General features: G+C 48.3%; 6 protein-coding genes across 6 annotated transcripts; 2 read left to right on the top strand and 4 right to left on the bottom strand.

Moving 5' to 3' along the window:
* Nucleotides 1-306: 306 nt before the first annotated feature.
* Nucleotides 307-2515, bottom strand: BU24DRAFT_445635 (uncharacterized protein; the record flags this gene model as incomplete). The annotated part of the gene is made up of 4 exons (XM_033530718.1): nt 307-338; nt 384-456; nt 909-2202; nt 2256-2515. 4 exons carry the CDS (start codon nt 2513-2515, stop codon nt 307-309), a joined length of 1659 nt encoding a protein of 552 aa, XP_033388734.1.
* A 251-nt stretch (nt 2516-2766) lies between these two features.
* On the bottom strand, nt 2767-3272 carry BU24DRAFT_403511 (uncharacterized protein; the record flags this gene model as incomplete). Its single annotated transcript, XM_033525570.1, has 3 exons — nt 2767-2966; nt 3064-3080; nt 3115-3272. 3 exons carry the CDS (start codon nt 3270-3272, stop codon nt 2767-2769), a joined length of 375 nt encoding a protein of 124 aa, XP_033388733.1.
* Nucleotides 3273-4994: 1722 nt separating this feature from the next.
* Nucleotides 4995-6390, top strand: BU24DRAFT_339115 (glycoside hydrolase family 39 protein; the record flags this gene model as incomplete). Its single annotated transcript, XM_033523165.1, has 2 exons — nt 4995-5533; nt 5583-6390. The coding sequence occupies 2 exons, from the start codon at nt 4995-4997 to the stop codon at nt 6388-6390; spliced, it is 1347 nt and encodes a 448-aa protein (XP_033388732.1).
* A 159-nt stretch (nt 6391-6549) lies between these two features.
* On the bottom strand, nt 6550-8181 carry BU24DRAFT_469168 (Metallo-dependent phosphatase; the record flags this gene model as incomplete). Its single annotated transcript, XM_033532593.1, has 2 exons — nt 6550-6583; nt 6785-8181. The coding sequence occupies 2 exons, from the start codon at nt 8179-8181 to the stop codon at nt 6550-6552; spliced, it is 1431 nt and encodes a 476-aa protein (XP_033388731.1).
* A 1200-nt stretch (nt 8182-9381) lies between these two features.
* Nucleotides 9382-10263, top strand: BU24DRAFT_429546 (DUF125-domain-containing protein; the record flags this gene model as incomplete). The annotated part of the gene is made up of 2 exons (XM_033529754.1): nt 9382-9632; nt 9708-10263. The coding sequence occupies 2 exons, from the start codon at nt 9382-9384 to the stop codon at nt 10261-10263; spliced, it is 807 nt and encodes a 268-aa protein (XP_033388730.1).
* A 555-nt stretch (nt 10264-10818) lies between these two features.
* On the bottom strand, nt 10819-12670 carry BU24DRAFT_438011 (MFS general substrate transporter). Its single transcript, XM_033530233.1, has 2 exons — nt 12250-12670; nt 10819-12184 (listed from the first exon to the last, which is right to left on the bottom strand). The coding sequence occupies exons 1-2, from the start codon at nt 12614-12616 to the stop codon at nt 10899-10901; spliced, it is 1653 nt and encodes a 550-aa protein (XP_033388729.1). The 5' UTR covers nt 12617-12670; the 3' UTR covers nt 10819-10898.
* Nucleotides 12671-13080: the final 410 nt, after the last annotated feature.

Genomic DNA, 13080 nt, shown 5'->3' with positions numbered 1-13080 from the left:
GCTTTTATGTGTGCGATTGTATCCTGATGAGTGTTCTACCTTCCCCACGCCAGCAAACCTTTTCTAAGTCCACGTCCTCGTAGAACAAGTCCTATAGAATATTCAAGGCCTTGCTAGACGATAACTTAAATCATCCGCACTGCCAATGCTATGATTCTTCAGACTGGAGTGGTGCGTTCAAGTGTATGATGTGCATCTATCTAGATAATGTACCTGTACTCCGTAGTCGGTAAAAGAACAGTTTAAGCACCCCTGAATTTAATTTACTTCCAGCTGCTTCTGATCACTCTATCAAATTTACGTATTCTAGTCTAGCAGTTTTATCTTTGTAGACATACCTAGTTGAATTAATAGGTACAGGGTCCTGTAACGTTATGGCTTACAACACCCCTTTCGTATTCTCAGGAATACGGAGCGGCTTTCGGCACCAAGGAGAAAGGCCTCGGTATCATGCACCTGCAGGGGAAGAAGGATGAGGGAAATTTGGGGGTCAAGTGAGATTTAGGTGCCCATTAATATGTTTCGTTATTGCAGATAGCAGGTACTTTGTTTGAGTGTAGTCCGATAAGGAACATCAACTAAATAATTCAGATCTTCTCGTACCCAGGGGGGTCAGTTCATCACGGGTTTTGCGAAACAACCCAGAGGGCACATTTCGTGTCTCTGTGTAAGAATCACACGAGACACACTTGTATTACAAGTCTACACGACCATACCAAGAAGATATATACATTTCCAACGTCATTCATGTACATGCAGAACCTGCATACCCGCCAATTGCACCAGCCATTCACTCAGTGCACCTAATCCTTTGCCCTCCCGCATCGTCCACGCAAGTCCATCTACCACGACCTTTGTAGTTTTGACGCGCGCCTAAACCTTGCTCCCCGTCTGCCTTCGCCACCTACTTTTCCTTCACCACCAACTTTTCCTTCACCACCGATTTTACCTTCACCACCCGCTTTGCCTTCACCACCCGCTTTACCTTCACCACCGACCTTGCCTTCACCTCCCGCTTTACCTTCACCGCCGACCTTGCCTTCGCCGCCAACCTTGCCTTCACCACCGACCTTTCCGTTGCCATTTGCGTTCCCATTGCCATTTGCGTTCCCATTGCCATTTGCGTTCCCATTGCCATTTGCGTTCCCATTGCCATTTGCGTTCCCATTGCCAATGGCGGTACCGTTGCCGTTGACATTGCCGTTGCCAATTATATTGCCGTTGCCATTGCCGTTGCCGTTACCATTACCCTTGCCATTGCCATTGCCATTTCCATTTCCATTGCCGTTGCCGTTGCCGTTGCCGTTGCCGTTGCCGTTGCCAATAGCATTTGCGGTACCGTTGCCATTTGTATTGCCGTTACCATTTACATTGCCGTTGCCATTTGTGTTACCGTTGCTATTGCCATTGGCGTTACCGTTGCTATTGCCATTGGCGTTACCGTTGCTATTGCCATTGGCGTTACCATTTGCGTTGCCGTTGCCGTTGCTATTTGCATTGCCTTTGACGTTGCCATTCGCATTGCCGTTGCCATTTGTATTGCCTTTGGCTCCGTTGCCCTTGGCTCCCTTGTCTTTGAGGATACCTTCCTTGTCCTGGTTCTTTTTCCCATTGCCATTTTTGTCATTCGACGAAGGCTTCTTCCCCGGGTTGCCGGACTTGACCACCTCGAACTTGGTGCAGTCGTCTTGGGCACCGCGCTGGGCAACAGGCATATTGACCGGCTGGTGATTCCGTGCCGCAATCATGGTGCAAACGCGGTAGATACCGACAGGAAGTCCATCTGTGACGACAGCCTTGAGTAGACCCTGCCCGTTTCCAGCATCGTCGATGCCCTTGAAGAAGGCGAATGTGGTCGGGTCCGGAGGCTCAGTCGCTTGCATGTTACCAATGTCTTGAACTGTGACGTGGCAATGGCCGATGATGTCGCCATTCTCGTCCAGGTCTTGTGGCGCAGTGTAGTAGTTGGTTGTCGGGTTGGTGAAGAAACCGGCGCTGAGGTGCTTTGTCTGCACCTCGATGTTGAACGTAGTGTCAGAGGGGATTTGGACGCCGACTTTAGGGTTAGTGATCACGGCCGTGATCATGTTGGTCTGGGCGGGGATCCTGCCCATGGGGATACCATTGCAGGACCCCGTCCGAATCTGCATGCCGTTGGTAAGTTCTTGACCTTCGCAGAAGTTGATGAAGTTCGCTTTATCGCTAGTTGGCAAGTCAGCACGTGCGACAGCTATCAAGTTTTTACAGAGACTTACACAGCAGAAGGTGCTTGGCCGGGTTTGATACCCTCAGTTCCGGGTTCCTGACCAGTAAGGGTGCTGGCAGTCTGGATCAAGTTGTTGTTCAAGCATGTTTGACCTCCTTGTTGGCCGCCTTGTTGGCCGCCTTGCTTGCCGCCTCGTTGACCTCCACGCTGCCTAGCTACTAGATTGAAATGATTGGAGACATCCAATGCGGCTCCCTCGATGAGGCCTGCTGATGCGAGGGTCGCGATGAGAATAATGTTAGAAAGCATATTGATAAGAATAAAAGAATAAAAGAATGAGAGTATAGAAGAACAAAAGAATGGAAGCCGAACTAGCCGGAACGAAAGAGAGCTCAAGGAATGGAATGGGAAGCTTGAATGGACACTGAGTTCGAAGAGCGTGAAATCATATTCATATTAATACTATCTGTCGGTGCCGTACAAGCGATCGTGAGGCAATTGCTCCGTAATCTTAATTACTGAGATGGGTGAGGTTCAGTGAGGTATCCAACGTTGTGGTTTTATGTTTGCGACAAGGAGTCAAGGACCATATGTCGGCTACCCAAAATGGCGGTTACTAACACGAAAAAGGAAATAGTGATCTCGTAAACATACAAAATCGGCAAGGCTCCAAACGTCACCGCAAGCGGTATACGAGCTAGGTGATGCTGTAACACGCAACGGTTCAGGTTGTAAGTAATACCTCGCACGCCTGGGTAGTCTACATCGTCGGTGCGTAATGAAGTCTGGAAAGAAGGCAACCTGACTGGCTTACGCACAGAGACTCCGGACGTAGGCAGAGCATCTAATTGGCTTACGCCCTTGCAGCTTTTGACTGGAGCTCAGTTTAGCAGTGCCACTACACTTACCCGCACCCCTCGTGCCCTCTTCTCTTCGGCGCCACAACGTTCGCCATCGTCGTTCCCGAGGTTGCGAACTCAGACGAAACCCAGGCTTTACATGCGAAACTGTTCGCGCACTTCCAGATGATTATTCCATGGCCTCTTTTTGTGCTCGTACTTGGCATCGTGACTGTGTCTATGTGTCAATATGTACCAGCGAGACCATTCTACCACGCGGCTTTGGGCGCAGAAATAAAGACGTCTTGGATTTGCTGCTTCGTCTTTAATCCGAATCTCAGCCATATCTGTATCCTTGCTCCTTTCGCTTGCCCTAGTGGCGTAGACTGAAGCAGTTGGATAGGTTGCTGTTTCAGTTCCATCGACTGCTACCTTCTTCGGTCTTGTTTCGCTTGCTTTGAATGGTTGCAAGTGTGCCAGCCCTTCCCAGGCGGTTACACCGACAGTAGAATCTAAGTCAACGATTCAAACAGAACCTAAGCCAGAAGGTAGTCCTGGCCATTTCTACTGCATGATGTTTAAGGTCAGGGATAAACTAAGCTAGAAGAAGTATTGATGGGTGCCAGGCCAAAGCTTAAAAAATGCTTGTAAGTTGTAACACAAGGCTTGTGTTACGATTCAAACAGGAGGGGCAGGCCTCAACTGTTCAATCAACCAATCATCAGGGGGTTAACCCGAGCCACGAGTAATTCTACTCTAGATGAAGAGTCTGGACCAGCTAGGCAGGTACCCAGTAACGTGACATAAGGGATAATAAACTCTAAGATGTTATAAACTAAAGAATCAGGCTTAATAGATAGCAGAAGGACTGTAAGTGCTTAGGAGGGGCACGCTTCGATTATCCATACTGCGAATGCTACAACTCATTGAACAATTGCGTATTGTACGAATAAACAGTACGGGAGGAACCTCTCAACGTCAAATTCAATTGTGGCATGGACCTTACTGGCGTGAAAGTCGGAAAATTCTGACGACAACCATGTGTTGGTATCATTCTCCAGCATTTGGTCAGTTCCGCATGAGCAAACCATGCGTATCCCTGTATCAAAGATCTCGAACAAGTGTTTCCTGCAGCCTGATATTGAATTATACTCTCGAGGAATATGCGTTCTACTGAAGCCCTTGATCAGGGATATTCCTGCAAATGGTAGCATCATACGCAAGGGTTGGATGCCGTGACTCAATACCAAAAATTACAAACATTTATACATCGTCCATGAGTGTGAAGAGTACAAAGCCATGCACACCCGTAGCAGTCCAAGGATCGACCGAGAAAAAAACCATTGAGCGACCGGCAGCAGATCTTCCGTGTCGGCTGCCACGATTGGAGCTTCGCATCTGGATAGTTGAAAGGGCGTTCATAAGTTGTCCAGAGATCTCTGGTATCCGGTGTGAAGCTCACGACATTTAACACTCGGTGACAGTCTACTGGATACCTGCTATTGTGGCCAGGTCAAGAAATGAGGCTTCTAGCTAGTTCGCTACTCAGGCTGCCGAGAAAGCATTCGCGATGAAGAAGCATGTCTGGAACGAGCAGCCAACAGCCAACAGCCAGTAGCCATGCGCCCATAGCGTATTCAATAGGGACACAATTCTAAGAGCGGGGGAGCGGACTGAGCATCATGTAGCCTGCGTCCGGTGGGTGTAGAATGTAGAGCCCGGCGGATAGAGCCCACCGGGGTAAATCTGCGCTCAGACATCCCCACCGGGTGGGTATACCTGGGCCAAGCTCTACATTCTGCACCCACAGAACGCAGACTGCAGGGACCTGCTAGAAATGACGTATAAAGAGTGCTCAGTGGTCCTTGCTTCATTTCATCGCTCTCGGGAAGCTTACGAGTGAATGATTTGAAATGGCTCTTTGCATCATGGCTTTCTTTCTCATGCCTATGATCGCCGTCGCACGGCTGTCACCGCGTTGGACACCTGACAATGTAGCGGTGGTCGACCTTGCTGTAGCACGAGGTCCTCCTCAGTACCATGCGAGTGGCATCATCTACGGTATTCTGGATGCGGCAAATCAGATTCCAGACTCCTTCTACACTGATATTGGATTACACTGGTTTCGAGCTGGTGGTGCACAGATGGATGCGCCAAATCGTGGCTGGGTGTGGGGTGAACTTGATGGACGGTGGGCGTCAGCTTTGAGCAATTACCTCACCGTTCGTAAATACGACGGTAAATTCCAGCTTCTACTGCACAATCTGTGGGGAACAGATCACGCAGATGAGTCAATGGACTGGCCAGGTGATGATGGCGATTGGTCGGACTACGACAAATTTCTTGATCGAATCGTCGAAAACATCATTCAGAATGAGATGACTGCCGGTTTACACATCGACATATGGAATGAGCCCGAATGGGGATTCTGGAAAAGGCCTCAGTCCCAATGGCTTGACCTGTTCGGTCGGACATACCATCGCTTTAGGTGAGCAATCTATATAATCAGCTTGTTTAGTCACTCACAAATCTCACAGGAATGATCCGCAATTGAATAACATTCCTATCATTGGTCCTTCCCTGTCCCTACCTCCAAGTGAAGAAAACACGTGGTGGACCAACTTCCTGAGATATGTTGCAGCCAACGGAACTGCACCGGACCACTACTCATGGCACCATATTGAATCCCTTGAAAATCCAGCAAACGACTTGCAGAACAGCCTTGCTACCTTTGATCGAATGCGCAATGCCGCAGGGGCACCCGCACGGAAGATCAACATCAACGAATACTTGAATCTAGGAGACGAGCTCAATCCGGCTGCTACGGTATGGCATTTGTCAAGACTCGAGAGATACGATACACCTGGCCTGCGCGCGAACTGGCGTGGCGGGCCCAACGGAAGCCACCTGCGGGACTTCCTGGCTAGTCTTATCTGGCGTGATGATCCCCAGCTTCCGTATCATCCCAATGGTGATTGGCAGGCTCTTAAATACTACAAGACGAATATGACGGGCCACCGTGTTGCTACGTCGGGATCTAACGACCGCAAACTTGACGTGTATGCCACCGTCGGCGACAAAGTCCGAGTACTTGCCGGAGTCAGAGTCAGGGAAGGCACGTGGGGCTTGACCGTGAAGAATTTGGACGCGGTTGGATTGCCTGCTTCTGGGCAGATTGGAATCCAGACTTGGGGATTCACGTATGTGATTCCGGAAACGCTATTGTTGCGGCCCTCTGATAGAGGGGTTATTACGTATTCTTACGACAACAATGAGGTGACGTTCCCTGTTCATCAATACGGAGAAGATCTTAAAACAGCGTGGGCATTCGAAATACAAGTCTGACTTTGAGAACTGGGCCACACATCAGTACCTAGACATGCAGCAGCTTCAAGAATTTTCATTCTTAACTATAGGTATTTCGAACAAACACTAATTGCAATGCACGTTCGCTTTAACAGTGTCTAAAGATTAGAGACTGGACTCGTATTGGATTATTGCTATTCACTGATCGCTTTCTTCGTATAGAAACGAACCACTAAAGCCAGTCAGTACTCGCTGCGGCGCATAATCACAGCCACAGCAATAAGAAGGACCTTACTGCTACAAAAGAGCCATCGAAACGATCAAAGCCGAGCTTAGAATAGTAGTTACGCTGATTGTCTGAATTTTTGCAGCGTTCGTGGAGGTCTGAGGGGGGTTTGATTCAGTCTTGCTGGCGCAGGTCCGATTCTTGAACAGAGTAGAATGGTCCACAACACTTCCATTCTTGCTAGCAATCAGATCGTGGCTCATGTGGGTGCAGTTGTGGAAAGTCAATTTGCTCCAGGCGTAGGTCGCGTTCGAGGTATCTAATCCGTAGCGAGAATAATTCTGGCGGGGATCCTGCAAAGCATCAAGACCATCGTAATGTCCGCCCATGCCATTGGTAATGTACCAAGGAGATATGGGATTGTTCAATTCTGCCTTGTCGACAACACCGTTGGCAAGAGGCGCCTGACGTTCGTATACGTGGGCGTGGCCGGAGATAACTAGATCGACATTGTATTTTATCAGGAGTGGTTCGAAGACATCTTTGCAGGTCCAGCAAATCGTTCCTGAGTTGTTCGTATGACTCAAATACCATGGGCGATGACCGGCAACAACGATCCAAGGGGTGATGGACCTATTGATAGCCTTTAGATCAGCCTCTAACCAGGTTGTTTGGGCGTCCATGGTGATGTTGAATGGCCCAGAGCCTTGACCCTCAGAACCGCCGACTTCATCCGGACCAATAAAGCCATGTCCAAGGTCAGTTTCAGTGTCCAATTGGATGAAGTGAGTCATGCCGTTATCGAAAGAGTACCAGAAATTACCTGTACCGCCGCTTTCAGTACTGGGCATACGGAAGTGATTCTTGTAGCCAGTAAAATTAGTTTGGCCCGGCATACAGATGTCAGAAGTATAAGTGTAGTTGTAGCGTTTGTCAGTCGTTCCGCCATTGTCGCAGTTAGACTCATGGTTGCCTGGTCCAACCATGTATGGCTTGAATGCTGAGACGCTGGCAAGTTCATTGTAGTAGTCGTTGAGGATAGATTCGTAAACCTTGATGCCTTCCTCGATCGTAGTGTTGGGCAGAAATCCCTGGATTTCCTCCTTGAGCCAGTAATCAGCATATGCAATGTCGCCAGGGTGCCACATGAAATCAAAGGCATCTGCGTGCTGCGCAAGTGATTCGATGGTGTTGGTTTCGCCTTGTTGCAAGATGTTGTTTGGAGAGATTCCCTTTCCAGCAGAAGTGGTAAGGCCTTTGCTACCCATGGTACCCATGTCGATAACGACAGCGACTGAGAATTCTTTTGACGTTCCTGCAATCCTGCTCGTCTTGAACGTGAGAGGAGCGGTATAGGTCGTATTGATGAGTTGTTCTGGCGAGTAGTAGTAGAGTGTATCGGGCTTTAAGCCGGACAATTTGACATGGTTATTGTATGTCAACGAAGTTGGGTATGTGATGGACACATTCGAAGAAGATGACATATTCAATGAGTTGGCAGAAAGGCCGTAATGAACGGTGGGGTTGGAGATCTGCTTGAAGGTGTTCCAGCTAATGAACATTCCGGTGCTGCCAGCATACGCAAGACGGATCTGATTATTCATCGCGGGATCGCTGGTAGCATTGGCAGCATTGACAACACCGCTAACGAGTGTATTGCCAAGGAGACTTAGAGCGATCAAAGAATACATTTCAAATGAACGATGGATGAAAAGCGAAGGTGATTGTCAAGAGAAGGTAGGCGGAATGCCTGAACTTATAAATCCATTTCGAGCGCTTTTCTCGTCACACTTCTAATGCCGAGTATGGTATGTACAGAGGGTTGGTGCATCAGGCTGGCCCACTGCTAGTATTTTATATCCACAACAGTGACTTTGCAAGGTTTGTCGCGAGCAGTTAAGATTGTTTACTAGCTACAGTACACTCTTGCATAGACACTTTGGGTATAGAACATACATGAAGTTAGCAGGTCGCCAGCCCGTCGTGCTAACCCTCTGTACTATCGCCTAGGTCAATCACGGCAATACGTAAGTCGCCGGAGAGCTTCGAATCAGGAAGTTGAGGTAATAGCCAATACTAAAGACACATGTTTAAGCTTTTCACAAGCTTTCGACGCCTTGCTTGTCGTCTTGGGTGTAGGTGGGAATAAGCTCGTCCAAGCCTTTTGCACTAATGTGGGCCGTGATCCCTATGAAAAAGCCGGCTTCAAAACTATCAATTTCATATGACGAATACAAGCCATATGAGTGGTTGTCGTATCCGTAGGAAGCTTTAAAATCGATTGTGCCTTTGCACCGTTGCGTGGTAACACTAAGGTCGCCATATTTAAACGCATGTGGTCAATTCCAGCTATGTGGTTGGTCGATTATTAGCTGCCTACGGCTGATTAGACGCTCATCCATCGAGCAACATCTTCGGTCCAAGATCCTCCTCCAACCTTGCGCACACGCGGCCACGCTGATCCATCCTATAAGAGCTATAGAATTGTATCGAGTTCTTACTTCTAGCATTATCTCGTTAAGTTATTAGTTTGCATATTCATTGCAACTAAAAACCAAATCTTCTCTGCTCCATGAAAAAGCTGATGCGTATTGGCAATATCACTATTCCTGCCGCTATTAATTTAATACGGTAAGATGGTAGTAAGACTTCTAAAGAGATTGTTTTTTAATTCAGACGAACGACTACCTTTGCCAATTGGAAGCGTCAAGCAAGGAAAGACATCGTCGAAACCCTGCTTCCAAGATATCCAGAAATCAGCTTATCCTCTACCTGGAAGAAGCTCAAGTACATACCAAAGACCGATGGAGGATATCACCACTTTGTACTCACCTTCGACAAGACGAGAGGCTACGCGACCGAACATGTTTGACTCGAGAACCGTCTCAGATGCCACAGTGGGACTTGCTGATGGACTGACTGTGCCCTTCGCTCTCACTGCTGGGCTGAGTGCGCTCGGAAACCCGCAAGTCGTCGTGTATGGCGGCTTAGCTGAGCTGTTTGCGGGAGCAATCAGCATGAGTCTTGGGGGTTACCTTGGAGGAAAACACGAAAGGTTCGTCACAGTTCAATCCTATAGCGCCTGGGGAGCTGCTTTCCTATCAAACGCCAAGCTAATTATCCTCCACAGCGATGCGCACCATTCGCTTATCCGCAGCACATCCATGACTGTGCATGATAGCCCTTCTGACACGGCGTTGCTTGTCCATGACATGTTCTTGCCTTATGCGCTTCCATCACATCTAATCGATTCCTTGGCCGATCATATCATCTCGCTACCTGCCAATCTACAAGTTGAATTCATCATGAACTTCCATCACAAAAAGTCAACCCAAGAGTCCGACCGGGCTATTCGCTCGGCCATGACTATTGGATTGGGATATTTCGCGGGTGGAGCTATTCCCTTATTGCCATATGTCTTAGCTGGAAAGGATTCCACAGTATACACAGCATTCTGGTGGAGTTGTATAGTAATGGTCATGGCTTTGTTTGCATTCGGCGCTGTGAAGATGCACCTGTTATCAGACGAACCTTTGCCACATCAAGAAGGTTTCGGATCGCAGGAAATATGTGCCAGTATTCATAAAAAAAACTTTAAACAATACATTCGAGCCGGCGTTGAAATGGTTATCCTAGGAAGTTTTGCAGCCGGAGCTGCTATGGGGATTGTTAGCTTTATGCAATAACATAATAAAAGTACTACATTCTATATCAATAAAGTATTAATTAAGTAGATAACTATTAGTAAATCTCGGTTGTCATGTGTTTTTCTTACTGTACATTTTGCTTATTCCTCCTGATTGCAGCTATACCATCTACTCGATTAAACTTGTCTTTCGATCCATTGTTTACTGGGTTGTATCACCTCAAGATTGTTGAACCGCATTAGCAGCAAAGTACATAAAGCAAGGTGATCTGATCATAGGCTTACCGTACCATGATAAGATATTCCTCTCTAGGTGTATTTTGTATCTTGCAATATCTACTACGAGGCTGTCACGGTGCTCTGGGTTTAAATTCGAATGGGACCTAGGTGAACGAGGACCTTTACCTCAATTCTGACTAGCTGCCCATCACTAAGGTGATAGACAGAAAGGTATGGTTACTTCATACACCACCAAAACGATACTGGATAAGACAGCGCTGGATCCATTGTCTAAAAGACTGTCGAGGCAACTCAATGAGCCGCTGATGAAGCAATTAATTGATTGATTGATGGCTTATAGAAAACCAAAAGCCGACCGTTATATACTTAAGAAAGATCATTATCCCCTTTGAGTCACATTTTAGACACATTCATCACAAGTGCCGCCACACCATTTCAGGCCTTCTTTATGTGTTGCCTAGCACGCCACTTGGGATTGAGGTAGTACACTGGAATTCCCAACAGGAAAATACCAGCGAAAATGCCAGCTAGGACCCCGAAAGCCCATTTGTAACCATGGTCATGGATCATCGGCGTTAGGCCATACGCAACACCAAACGACACGATGTTCTTTGTGCCAACAACGACCACCAGCGCAGGGCCCGGGTTTTGCACCGTTGCTTCAGATGCGAAAGTCGTCGACACAATAACCACAGCTGTGAATGTATATTGGAAGAATGTCCAGCCAAGATACGGCGCCCACCATGTCACACCACCGCCAGCGGTGAAGCCGTATAGAAGCAGCATGGCGACCCCGATAATGGCCGGTGGAATGAGAGTCAAGAGCTGGTGCTCTGGCTTGTGGATACCCTTGTTGCGGCGCGCAGCAAAGAGCACGAACTTGTCGCCAAGTAGGTTACAATAGAGCATTCCAAGTAAAGCGCCCACGACACCTCCGATGTTAATGAGACCAACGTTCTGCGGCTTCCAGCCATAGTTGACCATTAGCACTTCGTTGTAGGTTAAAGAAATGCCAATTCCGCAACCAAGGGCGACGGATGAGGTGAGAATCGCGTAGATTATGCCAGGGGAAGTCATGCTTTGCAGCATGTGCAGGTAGGTCAGGAGCATGATCTTAACCGGCTGCTTCTGAACGTCCGACCATGGGCGGAGCTTTTGGGCGTAGGTTTTACGCGGGACATCGCTTCCTGTGTCGCCTGTAGTAGGCAGCTCCATACCTTCTCGGCACATGCGAGCAAGATAATCCTGAGCCTCAGAGTCTGGAATGATGTTCGTTACTCCGTACTCGTCTGTGAATACCAGGAGTCCATCAACGCTTGCTGCCGGACGAGCGAATTGAGTCTCGAAGCCGAAGAAGAAGGCGATGACCAAACCTACTGCGACCGTAATGACGAAGATCCAGTAGTACCATCGCCAACCCAGATCGTGGTTGATATAGGAAGAAGCCAGGTTGATCGTGGAACTCAAGATGTTCTGTATCGTCCAGTACAGGCCGAAGACACGGCCACGCTCGTGAAGAAAAGTGACCTCGGTGAGCATAAGAGGAAGCAAGGATTCCGAGGCACCGGTTGCTAGACCTTGGATAATGCGTGCTGTAAGGTGGCCATTATACGAGTTCTGCACCGCAGCAGCGATCGTAGCCGCGAGCAGAACAACCATGGAGACTAGGAATACCGGGCGTCTTCCGTATGCGAGCGCAAGTGGTAGAATGATGTAGTTACCTATTGAGCAGGATATCGTCAGTATATTGCAGCCTGCCTTGTCTGCTTTTGGACTGAAAGCATACCTAGACCAATGCACAGAGATGGCATGGTAAGTAAAAATACAATCTGCTCAGCGTTGTATCCCTGTGGCATGTACATCTCGAAGAAAACATTGAGGATAGCGCCCAGGCCACTTGCCATAGCGAGACCCATGATTGAAAACCAGCAGCAGCAGAAGATGATACCGATTTTTTCCCAGCCGCGGAAGTTGAGGGGATCATTGGGATTGGAGGAAGGAACAGGGATTTTGCGAACTGCGCCATCCTCATGGACGAGCAGAGCGTTGCCCCCAATATGGTTCTCTCCAGTGCCGGACGGCATCTTCAATTCCTCGACGTGGTCGATGTTGGCGTCGTGCTTGCCGTCCAACATGTTGGATGCGTGAGTCATATCTTGCGCTGCTGGCGGTGTTAGAAACTCTCGTCGAAGTCTGGGTTCAAAGCATTCAGATTTCGGAGCAGACATGGGGTTATTAATGTATACCGCGCTGGCTATTACCCCGGATCTAGGACGTATTGTGGGGAGTAGATTAGAGTAGATTATGCCTCCACATTCCGGGGAAATACCTCGCTTATCTTATTCGTATCCATGTACAACAGGTCTCTGTGATTGTGAATTGCGGGGATTTACGAGAGTCCTCCCACAGATGCCCGTGTAATTGCAAGATCTAAGCAGTGACGAGAGTCGGATCGGAACACTGTAGTCAGCCCGCATGTACCGACCCGACGTTCTGGGCCCGACGATCTGGAACCTAGAGTTGAGGACCGTGCATGAACCCCAACGGACTTATTCCGTATGGTCGGTACGAGTACTGTTACAGCATCGTATCTAGTAGCTGTAAGTGCATAGGTATA

Source organism: Aaosphaeria arxii (genome assembly GCF_010015735.1).
Source record: "Aaosphaeria arxii CBS 175.79 unplaced genomic scaffold BU24scaffold_1, whole genome shotgun sequence".
NCBI lineage: Eukaryota > Fungi > Ascomycota > Dothideomycetes > Pleosporales > Aaosphaeria > Aaosphaeria arxii.
Note: the sequence above shows the minus strand (reverse complement) of the source record. Positions and strands in the feature narration are given on the sequence as shown.

Excerpts from the sequence above, each read along its gene's own strand:
- BU24DRAFT_438011 (XM_033530233.1), bottom strand. The coding sequence starts at position 12,616 with ATGACTCACGCATCCAACATGTTGGACGGCAAGCACGACGCCAACATC. Across the intron at positions 12,185-12,249 it reads ATCTCTGTGCATTGGTCTAG|GTAACTACATCATTCTACCA; the intron begins GTATGCTTTCAG and ends CCTGCTCAATAG.